The following is a 13264-nucleotide window of genomic DNA, read 5'->3' as shown; positions in this document are numbered from 1 at the left end:
CCGCGTCCTCCCTGCGGCCCCTGACCTCCCCCTCCGGTCATTCACCCGCCAGGCTCCGCTGGGCTCCTCCCCGGCCTCCGCTTCCCGTCCCCGGCCTCCCGAAGTCGGCGCGGCGGAGATCCGAGCTGGGGCTGGACAGGGGAAGAGGGGCCGGGGCGGGGCTTGTCCGGAGGGGTGGGGCCTCCAGGAGTTCCGGAGTCGGAGTCACAGCTTCGGCCGGGGCTGGAACCGGAGTGGAGATGCAGCCGCCGCCGCGAAAAGTGAGTGCGCTTGGGAAGGGGGGACGGAGCGGTCCGTCTGGCGGGCGGTGAGAAGGGGCGCCGGGACCGGGGGGGCCAAGGACGAGGGAGGGAGCCAGAAAACGAAGACAGCCCCGCCTCCTGGTCCCCGCCCCTCGAGCCTCCCCACCCCCCACGTGGGGTCCAGTTGGAGGATTTCCAGAATTGGTCATTCCCCATTCCTTCCCCCTAGGTGAAGCCGGTCCAGGAGGTAAAGCTGTGCTTCCTGGAGCAGCTGAGCATCTTACAGAGCCGGCAGCAGAGAGAGGCCGACCTGCTGGAGGACATCAGGTAACCTCTGTCCTGGAGAGATCCAAAGGAACCCTTAGCTAGGCCTGTTGAGGGGCACCAGCCAGGCATCACTCTCCCGACACACGCCTAGAAATACCCCCAACGTTACACACATGTAGCTTCCTACAGACATGCCTTCCCACAGACAGATCCCCAAACCACACAGCACAGACAGTTCTACACATAGGTACCCCTAACACTAGACTGTGTTGTGGTGGAGGAGGATGGGGAATGAATAGAGGTCATGAACTATTCTACCGATCTAAGACATAACAAGAAAAGCATGTGTTCCCTATATTGTGGTAGGTGTTCTAACTATAACACTTTATAAGCATCTCTTAATAAGCATCTCTTCCTTAGCACACACTATAGTATATAGTCCCTCATACACATACACAGCTCCTAGTTAGAGATATCCCTAAAAAAAACCTCTCTTGGCCCAGCCAACAGCCCAAGACCATGTATACCATTTCCTCTTCTTCCATACAGGACAAAGTTTATTTCACACAAACTATGTCTTCTATGTCCCCACTTTCTTGACAGGAAGCAAAATGCATTTCCCCTGAGTGCTACCTATCTCTAACAGCCCCATTGGGGATACTAGAGGCTAATGTTCTAGAGAAATATCAGTACAGGCCACATTAACCTCACTCCCTGATTCTATATATTCTAGTTCTCTCCTAACCTCCCAACCTTATCCCCTAGAAGTTGGGATATATGGTCACTGGCAATGGGTGTCAGGAGGTGCTGGAGGTGTGGGGAAGGTAGAGGAGCTAATAAACTTTTATCTGGACAGATCTTACAGTAAACAACGGGCAGCCATTGAGAGGGAATATGGACAGGTAAGAAATGGGCAGGTAAGAGAGCTGCTCCTCACATCTCTGCCATAGTACCCTGCTATCCATGCCCACTCATATCCCACCCTCACCATACAGGATATTTGTACTTCTTTTCAATTCTGTGCATCTCAAATCCATTTCCTTTCCTTTCTCAGGCTTCCCAAGGAACTATGAGCCCTGACTGTGTCTCCCTTTGCTCCATGGGTGGGGGTGGTGATGGCAGTTGGTTTTGATATATGGGACTGTGTAAATGATGGGCTCTCCCCCCAGGCTTTACAAAAATTGGCTGGGCCATTCCTGAAGAAAGAGGGACATCGGGGCTTGGAGACTGATGGCAGGTGGGGAACAGAGAAAGAAGCAGAAAACTGAGACAGAGAAACTAAAGAAAGCTGGATGACAAGATACTAAGCAGCCGCTGGAGCTAGGGGGACAGAGTTGGGTTTGATGGAGCAGGGTTCAGGTGAACTTGGAAAACTGAGGCTAGAGCTGATGCTGTAGCTAAGGTAGGAAGGAGGCTGACCCAGCAAGGACATGGCAGTGGGGGTGGGGAGGCTGTCAAGTGATCCCTGTGGCTAAGCTAATGGGCAGATCGATTGATGGACTGATGGGTCTGCAGGGAATCAGGGGAGGGGGCGGGGGAAAGAATCTGTTTCACTCATTGGGGGAAGGTGTTATATACACAAAAACTTATTTCTCTTGTATTTTAAGGATTACACAGCTCTAGTATGCCTCCCCAACCCAACTCTGACCTAGGTTATTGTTTTTTTGGGGGGGAATGGGGCAGGACCGTGTTTAATGCCTGGCGATGCCTGCTGGAGGGCACCATGACTGGGGGCCAGACTCGGGTTCTCGCCGCTGACCGATACCGAGACTTGGCTGGGGGCACAGGGAGAAGTGCCAAGGAGCAGCTCCTCAGGAAGGTGTGGGGAGTGGCTTTGGGAGGGTACACTGAAGAGAGAGGACTAAAGGGAGAGAAAGTCCTGCAAAAGGTGGGGGGAATCTGACCTGAGGGAGGAATAAGGTGGATGTGATGATGCCTGTGTATTTGGGAGGGTGCCCATGTCCTGGAGGTACCCCCAGGGTGCTGAGCAGTTGCAGCGGGCCCAGGCTGAGGTGTTGGAGTCTGTGAGGGAGCTGAGCCGAAGCCGGAAGCTATATGGGCAGCGGGAGAGAGTGTGGAGCCTCGTTCAGGAAAAGGCAGCTGATGTCCAGGCCAGGTGGGGGCTCTGGGGAAATGGAAGTCCTGGGAGGGGGGCACTGGAAGGCTGAGGGTGGGGGAAGCCCCAGAGCAGGGCTAGCATAGAGCAGTAAGAGAGGTATATGATCTAGTATAAGGTGCTATGCATTTGGAGTCAGGAGATTTCGGTTAAAATGTGAGTTCTGGTATTTATTAGTTGTAGGACCATGGGGGAGTTACTTCACCTTTGTAAATCTCATTTGCTATATCTGTAAAATGGGAATAATAATTCTTGCTTTTTCTACCTCACAGGGGAATGCAGGAAACACTGTAAATCTTAAAGCATTATAGAAATGGGAGTTATTTTATTATTATTATTATTATTATTAATGATATCTCTAGGGCAATGGGGGGAAGAGAAAAAAGAAATTTGCATGATAACTTTATTATATATTTAAAAGGAATGGCAAGTTGTATATAACAGATTTGCAGTTTCTTGTGCGATCCTCTTTTTGTTATACTGTGTCATGGAAATGCTTGTTTTATTCCATAAATTAAAAATAAAAATGTCAATAAACACATAACATATCACAGTATAACATAATATAACATAACATGATTAATACAATGAGTTTCTCATTTACTTTCCTTTATCTGCCTTAAACCAGGCTGAACCGAAGTGACCATGGTTTGTTTCATACTCGGACCAGCCTTCAGAAACTCAGCCTCAAGGTCAGATGTGGGGATTGGGATCCAGGGGAGATGACAAATGATTAGAAGGTATGACTGGGAAGTGATGAGCTGTTCTCCAGTTCTGGGCTAAACTAAGAAGAGGCTAGGTCCTATGGGAAGTACAGTGAGAGCTCCAGGGTCCTCTGTTCCATGAGCTTATCTCTTCTTTTGCCCCTTTAGTTGTCAGCCCAATCAGCCCAGTACTCCCAGCAATTGAGTGCTGCCCGGAATGAATATCTGCTTAGCTTGGCAAGCACCAATGCCCACCTTGGGCATTATTACCAAGAGGAGCTGCCTGCGCTGCTCAAGGTAAGTCAGACCCTATAGCACCTCCACCTTTGTCCCTGTGACATCACTGCTATTATTCTAGCTGCTGCCTGCCAGAGGCCAAGCAGTCCACTCTTCCCTCTCTGCTCCCTCAAGCCTGGGCATGGGAGATAAAGGTCAAGGCTTTGTCTTATGCCCAAGTGTCTTGGGCTCTCCTCCAGGGCTTGGTTGGGGACCTGTCTGAGCAGCTGGGGGACCCCCTGGCCCTGTTGAGTCGCACAGAACTGGAAGCTGCACAGCAGGAGCTGGAACTGGCCCAGCGAAGGGGGCAGGTGATCGCTCAGGTCAGTTCCCTCTCCATCCTTGTCTCAGTACCAAAACTTGCCCTCTAACATAGACCTTCCCATTAACATAGAACCTCATTTTCAAACCCCAAAGTCCCTCCCCCATGATGCAGATCTCTGCTTACCTCCAACCTAGATCTTCCCTTCTTATTCCCGACAAATTCCCCAGAGTAGGTTTTCTCTCACATGGATTGTTTTTGCTTGATCTCAGCACACAAAACCTCTTCATCTGCCCCCACAATGCATCCTTTCTCTCCCCTCATCCTCCTCAGCAGTGGCCTAGCTAGCTCCTCCTTAGGAGTAACTGTCCCCATTCTCACTTGCCCCCAGGTAAACTGGGAACAAGAGTTGCTGCACTTTCTCCAAGAGCCTGGAGTGTTCTCCCCAACACCACTACAGCAATTTCAGCCAATGGGATCTGACCAGGTGAGATCCTCTTCCATCTCTCTTCCTCAGTCTCAGGACAAATGTCCTTGTGATACCTTGGGGTATCCTCTATTACTCTGGAACTAGCCCAAATGCTGTATGCCGAGGGGATGGGGTTTTCAAGGTCACTATCTCCTCCAAGCTTTGGTTCTCCTTCTTACTAAGGGTATCATCCCATCTCTCCCAAATGGTATCCATTTAGGCTTCCCTGTATGTAGATGTCTGTCCCTGTGAGTGCATAATGGTGGCTGTGTCCATTGAATTCAATTCAATAAACATTTACTAAGTGCCTACTGAGTACAAGACACTGTGCTAGGTACTGGAGATACAGTGATAAAAATGAAACATCCTCTGCCCTCAAGCAGCTTCTGTTCTACTGGAATGATAAGACATTTATGTAGACCTTTAAGATTTATAAAGTTCTTTACCTACCTTATCATGTTTTATCTTCCTAAGAACCTTATGTGTTTAAGTAATACATGTATGTCTGTGTTGTGGGTTTCCTTATCCCTGATATGTCCTCATCTCTGTACCTTTGCCCCTGGAGAAAGACAGACAGACAGAGACAAAGACACAGAGACAGAGGGGCACACAGAGAAAGAGAGAGAAACAGACAGAGAGACACACAGAAAGAGACAGACAGACATAAAGATAGAGACAGACAGAGTAAAGACAGACAGAGGCACAGAGAGACAGAGAGACAGAGACACACACAGAAAGAAACAGAGAGACAGACACAGAGACAGACAGAGAGATACACAGAGACAAAGAGCATAGAAAGAGACAAAGACACACGCATAGAAAGAGACGGACACAGAGACAGACAGACAGAGACAAAGACACAGACAGAGGGACACACAGAGAAAGAGAGATACACACACAGAGATACAGAGAGATAAAGACAGACAAAGGCACACAAAGACAGATGGACACACAGAGAAGGAGAGAGACAGACACACACACACAGACACACAGAAAGAGAGAGACAGACAGACATAGAGATAGAGACAGACAGAGAGAGATAAGGACAGAGGTACACAGAAATAGAGACAGAGACACACACAGAAAGAGACAGAGAGACAGAGACAGAGACACAGACACAGAGAGAGACAAAGAGATACAGAGAGAGACAAAAAGACACATAGAAAGACACACACATAGAGACAGATGCACACGTAGAAAGAGAGAGACACAGAGAGAAACAGACAGACCAAGAAGCAGAGATGGAAAGAGAGACAGAGAGAGAGAGAGAGAGGAGAGGGAGGGAGGGAGGGAGGGAGGGAAGGAGAGGGAGAGGGAGAGGGAGGGAGAGAGAAAGAGAGAGAGAGAGACAGGATCAAGTTGGAGGAAGTGGGGGGCATTGTGCTTCCTCCTGACAATGACTGTCCCTGACCAGGTATATGTGCTGGAGCTGGAAGGAGGCTCAGGGGGTATTCCAGGAGAGAGTGGCCTGAAGAAGGAAGCTCAGCACTGGGCCAACAGAGCTGCCCGAGATTATAAAGTCCAGAGTCATGGACAGCGGGTAAGTTGGGGAATGTCTGGAATGAGATGGAAAGGAAAGAAGGGCCTGAAATTTGTCATGTGTATCATAGGGTGTCTCAAGCTAAAAATAGGGTTTCAGTCAAGAGAACTCCCTACTCTTCCTTCCCTCCTTCTCAAACCAGGTGCTGCAACGATTAGAACTGAAAAGGCAGCAGGCCACGGAACGGGAGACCTCAGGTGTGGAACTTCGACTTCAGGAAGTTAAAGAGAGTGTTCGTCGTGCTCAGGTGTGGGCATGACTGGTGCCAGGCTAAGGTGATGTGTGTATATGGGGGCACACTTTCCAAATCCCCTTGCCTCAGGAGTCCTGGCAAGAAGAGTTGGGTTGGTTGGGACACACTTCCCTGGTAGGAGAGGGCATAGGAGAGGGTGAAAAGCTAAGTTGTTGTGTGGCCCCTTGCTCTGTCATGCACCCTCTTCCTCTTCCCTTGTCCACGTGCCAGGTGAGCCAGGTGAAGGGAGCTGCTCGGCTGGCTTTGCTGCAAGGGGCAGGATTGGATATAGAGCAGTGGCTTCGGCCAGCCATGTCCCAGGTTCAGGAGGAGTTGGAGCAGGAGAGGAGGCTCAGTGAGGCTCGGCTATCCCAGAAAGGAGAACTCTCTCCCATGGTGAGATAAGACTTTTCCTCCCCTGTACCCAAGGGAAAGCCTCTCCTCTCCCCCCACCAATGAGGACTCTTCCCTCCAGAGTGATGATCTTTTCAAAGACTCCCTCTCCCATGGTAAAACTCTACTAAATTGGAGGATAGACCCTGATCAGATGATTTATTTCCATTGTGAAGGAAACTGATGAAGAGGTTTGGGGTTGAGCAAGCACATCTTTGATGAATGGTGAATGCAATTCTGAGAATGGGAGACTGTAGTCAAGGAACTGATACCCCCTTCTCTGTTTCCTACCAGGCAGAGGATGCAGAATTGTCAGATTTTGAGGACTGTGAGGAGGGGGGGGAGCTGTTTCAAGAGCCAGCTCCTCCAACCCTCCCCACTAGGTCCCTCCCTTGCCCAGCACATGTTGTCTTTGGCTATCAGGTAGGGGCACAGTGGTTGGGGCTAGAGAGAGCCTGAGGGTGGAGGGGGGTGAGCACCCCTTGAATGAGCGAGGGGAGGGAAGGACAAAGGATGATCCGGACCTGAGTCCATCCCTGTGGGGCTCAGGCTGGGCGTGAGGATGAGTTGACCATCACAGAAGGGGAGTGGCTGGAGGTCGTGGAGGATGGGGACGCAGATGAGTGGGTCAAGGTGTGTGTTGGGGCCCTAGGGAAGGAGGGTGAAGGGGCTGAGGGCTCTGGTCTCTGACTCTGAGAGGGGATGGGGAGCATGGGAAGTATTTCTAGATGATCCCTAAGGAGAAATGGAGCTGGAGGCCCCTTTTAAGATAGCAAGTTCCTGGAGGGAGAAGGGTTTTGATCCAGTTGGATTTCTCCCTTCTCCATTACCTCCAATGCCTCCCCATCTTTTCCATTGTGGTCAGGCTCGGAATCAGCATGGTGTGGTGGGTTATGTCCCTGAACGGTACCTTGACTTCCCAGACCTTGCCCCTCCTCAGGAAGGCCACCACAGTGACAAACCCCCAGGAGGAAATTCCACAGGTGAGGGTGCCAATACACAGTAGGAGACCAGTATTATTAAGGTGGGGTGTGTTATGTCCCTGTTATCCCCTTCATGGTTTCTCTGATCCTGTTCTACAGTGTGTCTGGCCCGAGCCCTGTACAGCTACGCAGGGCAGAGTGCTGAGGAGCTGAGCTTCCCAGAGGGAGCATTGATCCGGCTGCTTCCCCGTGCCCAGGGTGGTGTGGATGATGGCTTTTGGAGGGGAGAGTTTGGGGGCCAAGTTGGAGTTTTCCCTTCCCTGTTGGTGGAAGAGTTGTTGGGCCCTCCAGGACTCCTGGACTCCCCAAACCAAGAAGAGGTAAGCTGGCTTTATAGCTTAAGAGGATGACCAGTGTTCCCTGTCTTAACAAAGGCTAGTTTAGGCTTAGGCTATAGGCATCAGCGCCTCTCCCCTGGGTACAGGCATTTCATTACAACTTATGTTACAGAGTTGAGGGGTAGTATAGAATGGAGAAGTGTGGGGGGAGATGAGAGGCAAGGTCTCCCTATCTCTCAAACCCATTCATAAAACTCCTGTCTTCTCTCCCAGGTGCTGCCATCGCCATCCCCCCCCAGCTTCTCTCCTCCAGCTCCCATCCCTACTGCTGATAGGATTGCAGGAGCTCTTTCTGAGGGTGAGTTGGGGAACCTGGGATTGAACAGAGACAGAGGACTCATAGGGAATGAATGTTTTACACCATATCAAATTTAAATTCTTCTGTTGGGCTTTCATGAGCCCTCTTTAATATAGCCCTATCCCACCTATCTTCTTCTATTCCATGAATCTCCCAAAAGACAGTCTGCTCAAGTTAAGATTTTTAAAAAATTGTTGCCAATGTTGTGTCCCACACCACAACTCCCCCTACCCATGTCCCATCACCACTTGGAATATCCTCTTTGTGCTCCCCAGCCTAACTCAACCTTACCTGAAGGCTCCTGTGGACTTAAATGATCTCCTCTCTCCCTTGAGTTTTTATATTAGCTATAGTCTATACCATGCTATTTAGTGCTTAATTATACATTTTCTTGAACTGCATACTATTATTCCATATGTTAATCTTGTTTCCCTAATTAGTTAGATACTTCTTGAGAGCCAATGTTTTAGACTCTTTCTGTGCCGATAAGGTCCAACACAGGGAGGGAAAATAGGTACTCGAAAAATTACTGCTTTGATTGATTTGATGACTGCAAGTTTGCTGACCTCTTGTTCTTTCTCCAAGACCACCCACTGGATTGCCTTGGCCCAGTAGACTCATCAACCCCTCGTCTCCGGCCAGTAAGCCCTCTTCCCTGGGGTTGGCTATGTAGGAATATGGTTCACCTATCCTGACCTACAGCTGAGAAATATGTGGGAGGGAAGGCTAAAGGAGGTTGGTTGTGGGGGTCTTGGCACTGATTGTTGGCATTTTTCTTGTAGCTACGCCCACCCCCACCCCCACCCACCAAAGTTCTGGAGGCTGAGAGATTGGAGCCCCTCACCTGAGCCCAATGGGGAGTCCCAGCCTCCTCCTTATCGATGCCTCCCAACTTCTGAGTGGCTGCCACCAGAGAAAGTGTGTGATGACCTCTCCCCAACCTCATCTCCCCTCCTGGAAGCCAAGGCTGGGGCAGGGCCCTAAAACACCTAGGCAGTATAGATGGATCAGGTTTTTTGTGTTTCCAGTTGCCTTTCTGAGGTTGGGGTCACTTATGACTTGCCCCACCAACCACCTCCCTCTCCCCCCACTGCCCCTGGTGGGTTGGGGGGGAAGGGTCAGAAGTCGTGGGAACCAGTGTGCAGATCCGCTGTAATAGTCTGAGCTGATTTATTGACAGTGCAATAAAGGGGCAAGGAACCCAAGCCAGTGCTTGAGCTTTTGTGTGCTGAGAGGGAGGCCTATTGGGGAGTATTGCTTCAGGTGCCCATCTTGAGCATGGGGCCTGCTCCCAAATTCCACACTCAAGCAGGGGAGCAAGTTGATGAAGGAGGAGTGAGCCTGGGGTGAATGTAGGGGTAACTTCTCCTCACCTTTGACCTGTCTTAGGCTGGAGATGAAGTGGAGGGAAGGGATTGAGAGGCTGGGGACCACTCTCTTCATTCCCAGACTGAGATAATATAGCCCCCAGGAAGAGGGGTTGTTTTGTTTTCCTGGAGGGCAATGCTGTCTCAGAGTGAGGAGAGGGCTTCATGCTTGTCCCTCTTCCCTGCCCAGTCAGCTACTCATCCTTGCAGTAGGGAGTGAAGATAAAGCTTGGGGAAAAGGAGAGGGAAGGGGATAGTCTTCCTGCCTCCTCTAGCCTTTCTCCACCCCTCCCCCTCCACTCTACCTCATGTTGCCCTTCCCTTCTCAATGCCCCTTGGAGCAGTGGTGCCCTTAGCCCCTCCCTCCTTAAAATCAGCTTCATAGGCTGAAGTTTTTTGTTTTTTACCTTGGGGTGCCCGCCCTTCCCTGGAAACAAACACATTTTGGGAGGGCCAGACTCACCTCACACTCATCTTGAGCCACCTGGCGGTAACACCTGAGATAAAGAAGGAAAGGGCTACCATAAACTCTCTAACTTCATCTAGTCAGAAAACTGGACCTACTAAGCAGGGACTGTGGCTTTATCCAGTGACTCTGCCCACCCTGACTTCTCTATACACACATCTGATTGTTGCCTACCTGGAGATCTGAGGCATCCAGTTTGGCTGGCTGTCCATTAGTTTCCCTTCTGGTCAACACTGGCCTTGTGTCCCTCTCTCTGGCTGCTGCCTCTGAGTCTTCCATGGCTCCAGAGGGCTTCTCAGTCAGAAAGGGGACAAGGCTCCTTTCTCTGAGGCCCCCATTCTGTACAGGGGAACTAGATAGGATGCCAACCTCTGGCCCTGATGCTGGAAGTCTCTCTGTGGCAGGAGTTCCAGTCCCAATCTGCCCTTTCCCAGAACTCTGGCCACCCCCTGGGTCCTGCCCACCACTGAAGCCCCAACTTCTATCGATGGGTGAGCCATCTCGATGTTCATGAAGCCCAAGTCTCTTCTCAATATGTGTCACCCGGAACCTGGAAGGGAAGGGAATATGCTGTGACTCAGGATTGCTAGAGGTTCTCTGAACCCTTTCTCCCAACACTGCCCCCAGCACTCCCATTTACTGACATTTGATAGCTTCTGAAAGCAAAGGAATCCTCAGCACATAGATGAATCAACCCCAAGAGTACTCCCTGGCTGGAAACCCTCCTCTTCCCCTACCCTCCAGAATAGGAGGGGAGTAATACTAAGTAAGGAAGCCTGGATAAATCTTCCGGTCAGGCCAACTGTCTTAGAAAGATTTACCACCTGAATGGGAGGCCCTGAATGCTGCCCCCCTCTTCTTTGGGTGCTCTATCCACACCTGCCCACAGAGAATACTGTGGTCTCTCCTGGCCTAGTACGGCCCTTGCCCTCTTTGGATCGGCCCTGTCGGACGAGAGGTGGCCTCTTGTTTCGGCTGCAGTGGATACAAGGGGCTGATGAGCCCAGGTGAACTGTATGGTGATGAGATGGAGTCCCATCCTGGAGGCTTGGAGCACCATCAAGACTGAAAGAATAAAGGAAAATCCTTTCCACTGTGCCCTCTGTGCATCCATTCGACACTCCCCCCCCCACCCCCCATCTTTCTATCTGCCCTATTCTTTCTCCAAACTCTGATTCACACCAAGGAACTAGTGACAACATTTTGTGACTCAAGGCTATTTAAATCCAATGAGGCTACATTGTGAAGTCAATAACTAGCCTAAAGAATGAATGATGGAATTGAGACAGTGATACTTGGATAGCCTGGTGCTCCTCAAATCATAGTGTCCAACTAATTAAGTTGTGACTTTAACAGGGGCTAGTTGTTAAGGAGAAAGTGCTGTCCTGATCAGTATTTGGGGGAATTCTCCACACTTCCAGCTCACCTGGACAGCTGTACTGTTGCCTCACCTTCACTGTCCCCAAGCATCTCTTTCAAGGCCTCAGCATTGGCTGTAAAAGACAAGTGGCAAGAGAATGTCATGGATGTAGGAATGGAGCAGGGGACTGAACAGCAGATGCCAGTGAGCACTTGCCTTCATTTTGGATGATGCATTGGACAATCCTTTCCACTGTGTCCTCATTCACATCCTCATCATCCGCTGTGGAGGGGAGGAAAGGGGTCAACTTCAGGGAAAGAGAGACTGGGGCCAACGCAAAGTCACTGGCCTTTGGATTGTTCCTTTGAGTTTCATGACCACCTTATTTGGCTTCCTGGCAGTTCTAGTGGTTCAAGATCAGTGACCACCATAGGATTACAACTCCAAAGCCATAAAGGACGTTAGAGGTCATAGAGTACAATCCCTTCATTTTATAGATGGTAATATCGAGTCACAGAGAACTGAGGTGGTAGGAGATTGCCAAAGTTTCACAAGGAGGCCGTTCTCTTCCTCCTGCCTCCTTTTCACTTTCCCAGGGGTTCTGTTTCAGCCTACTGTATAATTTCAGGAGTAATGAACCAGCAGGTCCCCAAAATACTTCACGAGACCTCAGTCACTGTGATTTTTGCCTTTTAGTTACTGAACTCACTGCACTCTATCCCCCAAACTAAGCTGCAAAAACTCCCTGACAGGTTAATGAAACATGAACTGTGAGTTATGGATAACAGGGGAGCAAAGGGGGATGGAAGTCGCTCTGGAGGAGTCATCTTCCCACCAGGGGTAGGAGAGAGGAAGAAGAGACCTGGATAAGGTGCACTCAGGAGTGTTAGTGAAAGGTGCAGGTGTGTGTGGCACATACAAGTGTGTGATGGAAGGACGTACAAGGAAGAAAATGAAGGCGGCTGGTCCCTGGTGATGGGGCTCCCCCTCTTTTCCCACACTTACGTGGCTGGAGCTGGGCATCCTCGGGCTCTGAGCCTCTCGATGTCCGACAGCGATAACCCTTCTTCTTGAGTACATGGCAGATCATGAACCCCACGAGGCCCATGAGAAAGAAGACCAACACAAGAAGGAACAGCATGTACAGCCCATGCTGGGGCTCTGGTCCTGGTTGCAATTCCGACATGCGGCCCTGGGGGGCGGGCCGAGCCGGGGTCAGGGCCTCAAAGAGGGATGGAGTCAGGGGGAGGGCGGTGAATTCCATGCTTGGACCCCTACCGGGAGTCCCCCCAGGACCCTCCAGTAAATCCAGAACCCCTTGCCTTCTCAGCCCAGGAGCTGTCCAGGGATTGGGTGCTAGTCAGCCAGGCCCCGGGGCACCTGGTCAATAGGGGTTGCAAGTTGTTTTCCATACTCCTAATCCAACCTTCATCCCTCTTCCCTTTGATATTACGTGCCTTCCTTCTCCCTGCATAAACAAACCCTACTTTCTCCCCATCCCCATTCCTCCCAAGGACACTGTCACTGAAGACTGGACGGAGCTCTATGATGCGGTCCTGGGCATAGTCTGAGTCAGCGCTGGCCCCTCACTTCCTCCACAACCCCAGGTCAGGTCCCCTGAAACGCTCCTTTCCTTCAATACCCCTCAGTTTGTCCCACCGCTCTCCAACTCCTGGCTCCTAGAGACATTCTGGACTCCCCTCCCTCTCCAGAATGCACCCCCCCCCCCCTCAATTCCCCTGGCCCAGCTGACCTTGTGGTCTCTGCACGGCCCCTGGGGATGCGGTATGTATGTTCGGCTTTGGCTCCGGCAGCGTCCTAGTACCTCTCAGCTTGCCCTGGGAGCCCTTCCCGAGAGCATCCTCCTCCCCCCTTCTCCCCACCCCCCAGGCCACCTCACCCGCTCCAGCTCCGGCTCCGGGCTGCGGCTGCTGGTGCCGCGGCGGGCTGG

The 13264-nt window shown here is 51.0% G+C and overlaps 2 protein-coding genes across 6 annotated transcripts; one reads left to right on the top strand and one right to left on the bottom strand.

Annotated features, from left to right (window-relative positions):
* Window positions 1-99: 99 nt before the first annotated feature.
* FCHSD1 (FCH and double SH3 domains 1) lies at window positions 100-9325 on the top strand. 2 transcript variants are annotated; one of them, XM_072630602.1, is made up of 20 exons: window positions 100-260; window positions 472-569; window positions 1366-1411; window positions 1679-1746; window positions 2193-2328; window positions 2489-2625; window positions 3254-3317; window positions 3498-3626; window positions 3806-3928; window positions 4259-4354; window positions 5751-5876; window positions 6019-6123; window positions 6340-6504; window positions 6796-6924; window positions 7051-7134; window positions 7367-7484; window positions 7584-7804; window positions 8036-8120; window positions 8706-8761; window positions 8903-9325. In XM_072630602.1, exons 1-20 carry the CDS (start codon window positions 240-242, stop codon window positions 8966-8968), a joined length of 2073 nt encoding a protein of 690 aa, XP_072486703.1. In that variant the 5' UTR covers window positions 100-239; the 3' UTR covers window positions 8969-9325. The 2 variants fall into 2 exon arrangements, with proteins under 2 accessions (XP_072486703.1, XP_072486704.1); XM_072630603.1 differs by lacking the exon at window positions 7051-7134.
* RELL2 (RELT like 2) lies at window positions 6461-13261 on the bottom strand. 4 transcript variants are annotated; one of them, XM_072630609.1, is made up of 8 exons: window positions 13067-13261; window positions 12319-12505; window positions 11530-11595; window positions 11380-11446; window positions 10833-11018; window positions 10128-10503; window positions 9951-9984; window positions 9277-9715 (listed from the first exon to the last, which is right to left on the bottom strand). In XM_072630609.1, exons 2-7 carry the CDS (start codon window positions 12497-12499, stop codon window positions 9958-9960), a joined length of 903 nt encoding a protein of 300 aa, XP_072486710.1. In that variant the 5' UTR covers window positions 12500-12505; window positions 13067-13261; the 3' UTR covers window positions 9277-9715; window positions 9951-9957. The 4 variants fall into 4 exon arrangements, with proteins under 4 accessions (XP_072486711.1, XP_072486710.1, XP_072486709.1 ...); XM_072630608.1 differs by lacking the exon at window positions 13067-13261 and having other exon boundaries at window positions 9277-9510; window positions 12319-13024; XM_072630607.1 differs by lacking the exon at window positions 13067-13261 and having other exon boundaries at window positions 12319-13023.
* Between the last annotated feature and the right edge of the window lie 3 nt (window positions 13262-13264).

Source organism: Notamacropus eugenii, chromosome 1, assembly GCF_028372415.1.
Source record: "Notamacropus eugenii isolate mMacEug1 chromosome 1, mMacEug1.pri_v2, whole genome shotgun sequence".
Classification (NCBI taxonomy): Eukaryota; Metazoa; Chordata; class Mammalia; order Diprotodontia; family Macropodidae; genus Notamacropus; species Notamacropus eugenii.
Note: the sequence above shows the minus strand (reverse complement) of the source record. Positions and strands in the feature narration are given on the sequence as shown.

Excerpts from the sequence above, each read along its gene's own strand:
- FCHSD1 (XM_072630602.1), top strand. The coding sequence starts at position 240 with ATGCAGCCGCCGCCGCGAAAA. Across the intron at positions 5,877-6,018 it reads TCCAGAGTCATGGACAGCGG|GTGCTGCAACGATTAGAACT; the intron begins GTAAGTTGGGGA and ends TTCTCAAACCAG. Across the intron at positions 8,121-8,705 it reads TGCAGGAGCTCTTTCTGAGG|ACCACCCACTGGATTGCCTT; the intron begins GTGAGTTGGGGA and ends TCTTTCTCCAAG.
- RELL2 (XM_072630610.1), bottom strand. The coding sequence starts at position 12,577 with ATGGAATTCACCGCCCTCCCCCTGACTCCATCCCTCTTTGAGGCCCTG. Across the intron at positions 11,596-12,318 it reads GGATGCCCAGCTCCAGCCAC|CGGATGATGAGGATGTGAAT; the intron begins GTAAGTGTGGGA and ends TCCCCTCCACAG. Across the intron at positions 11,019-11,379 it reads GCAACAGTACAGCTGTCCAG|TCTTGATGGTGCTCCAAGCC; the intron begins GTGAGCTGGAAG and ends TTATTCTTTCAG.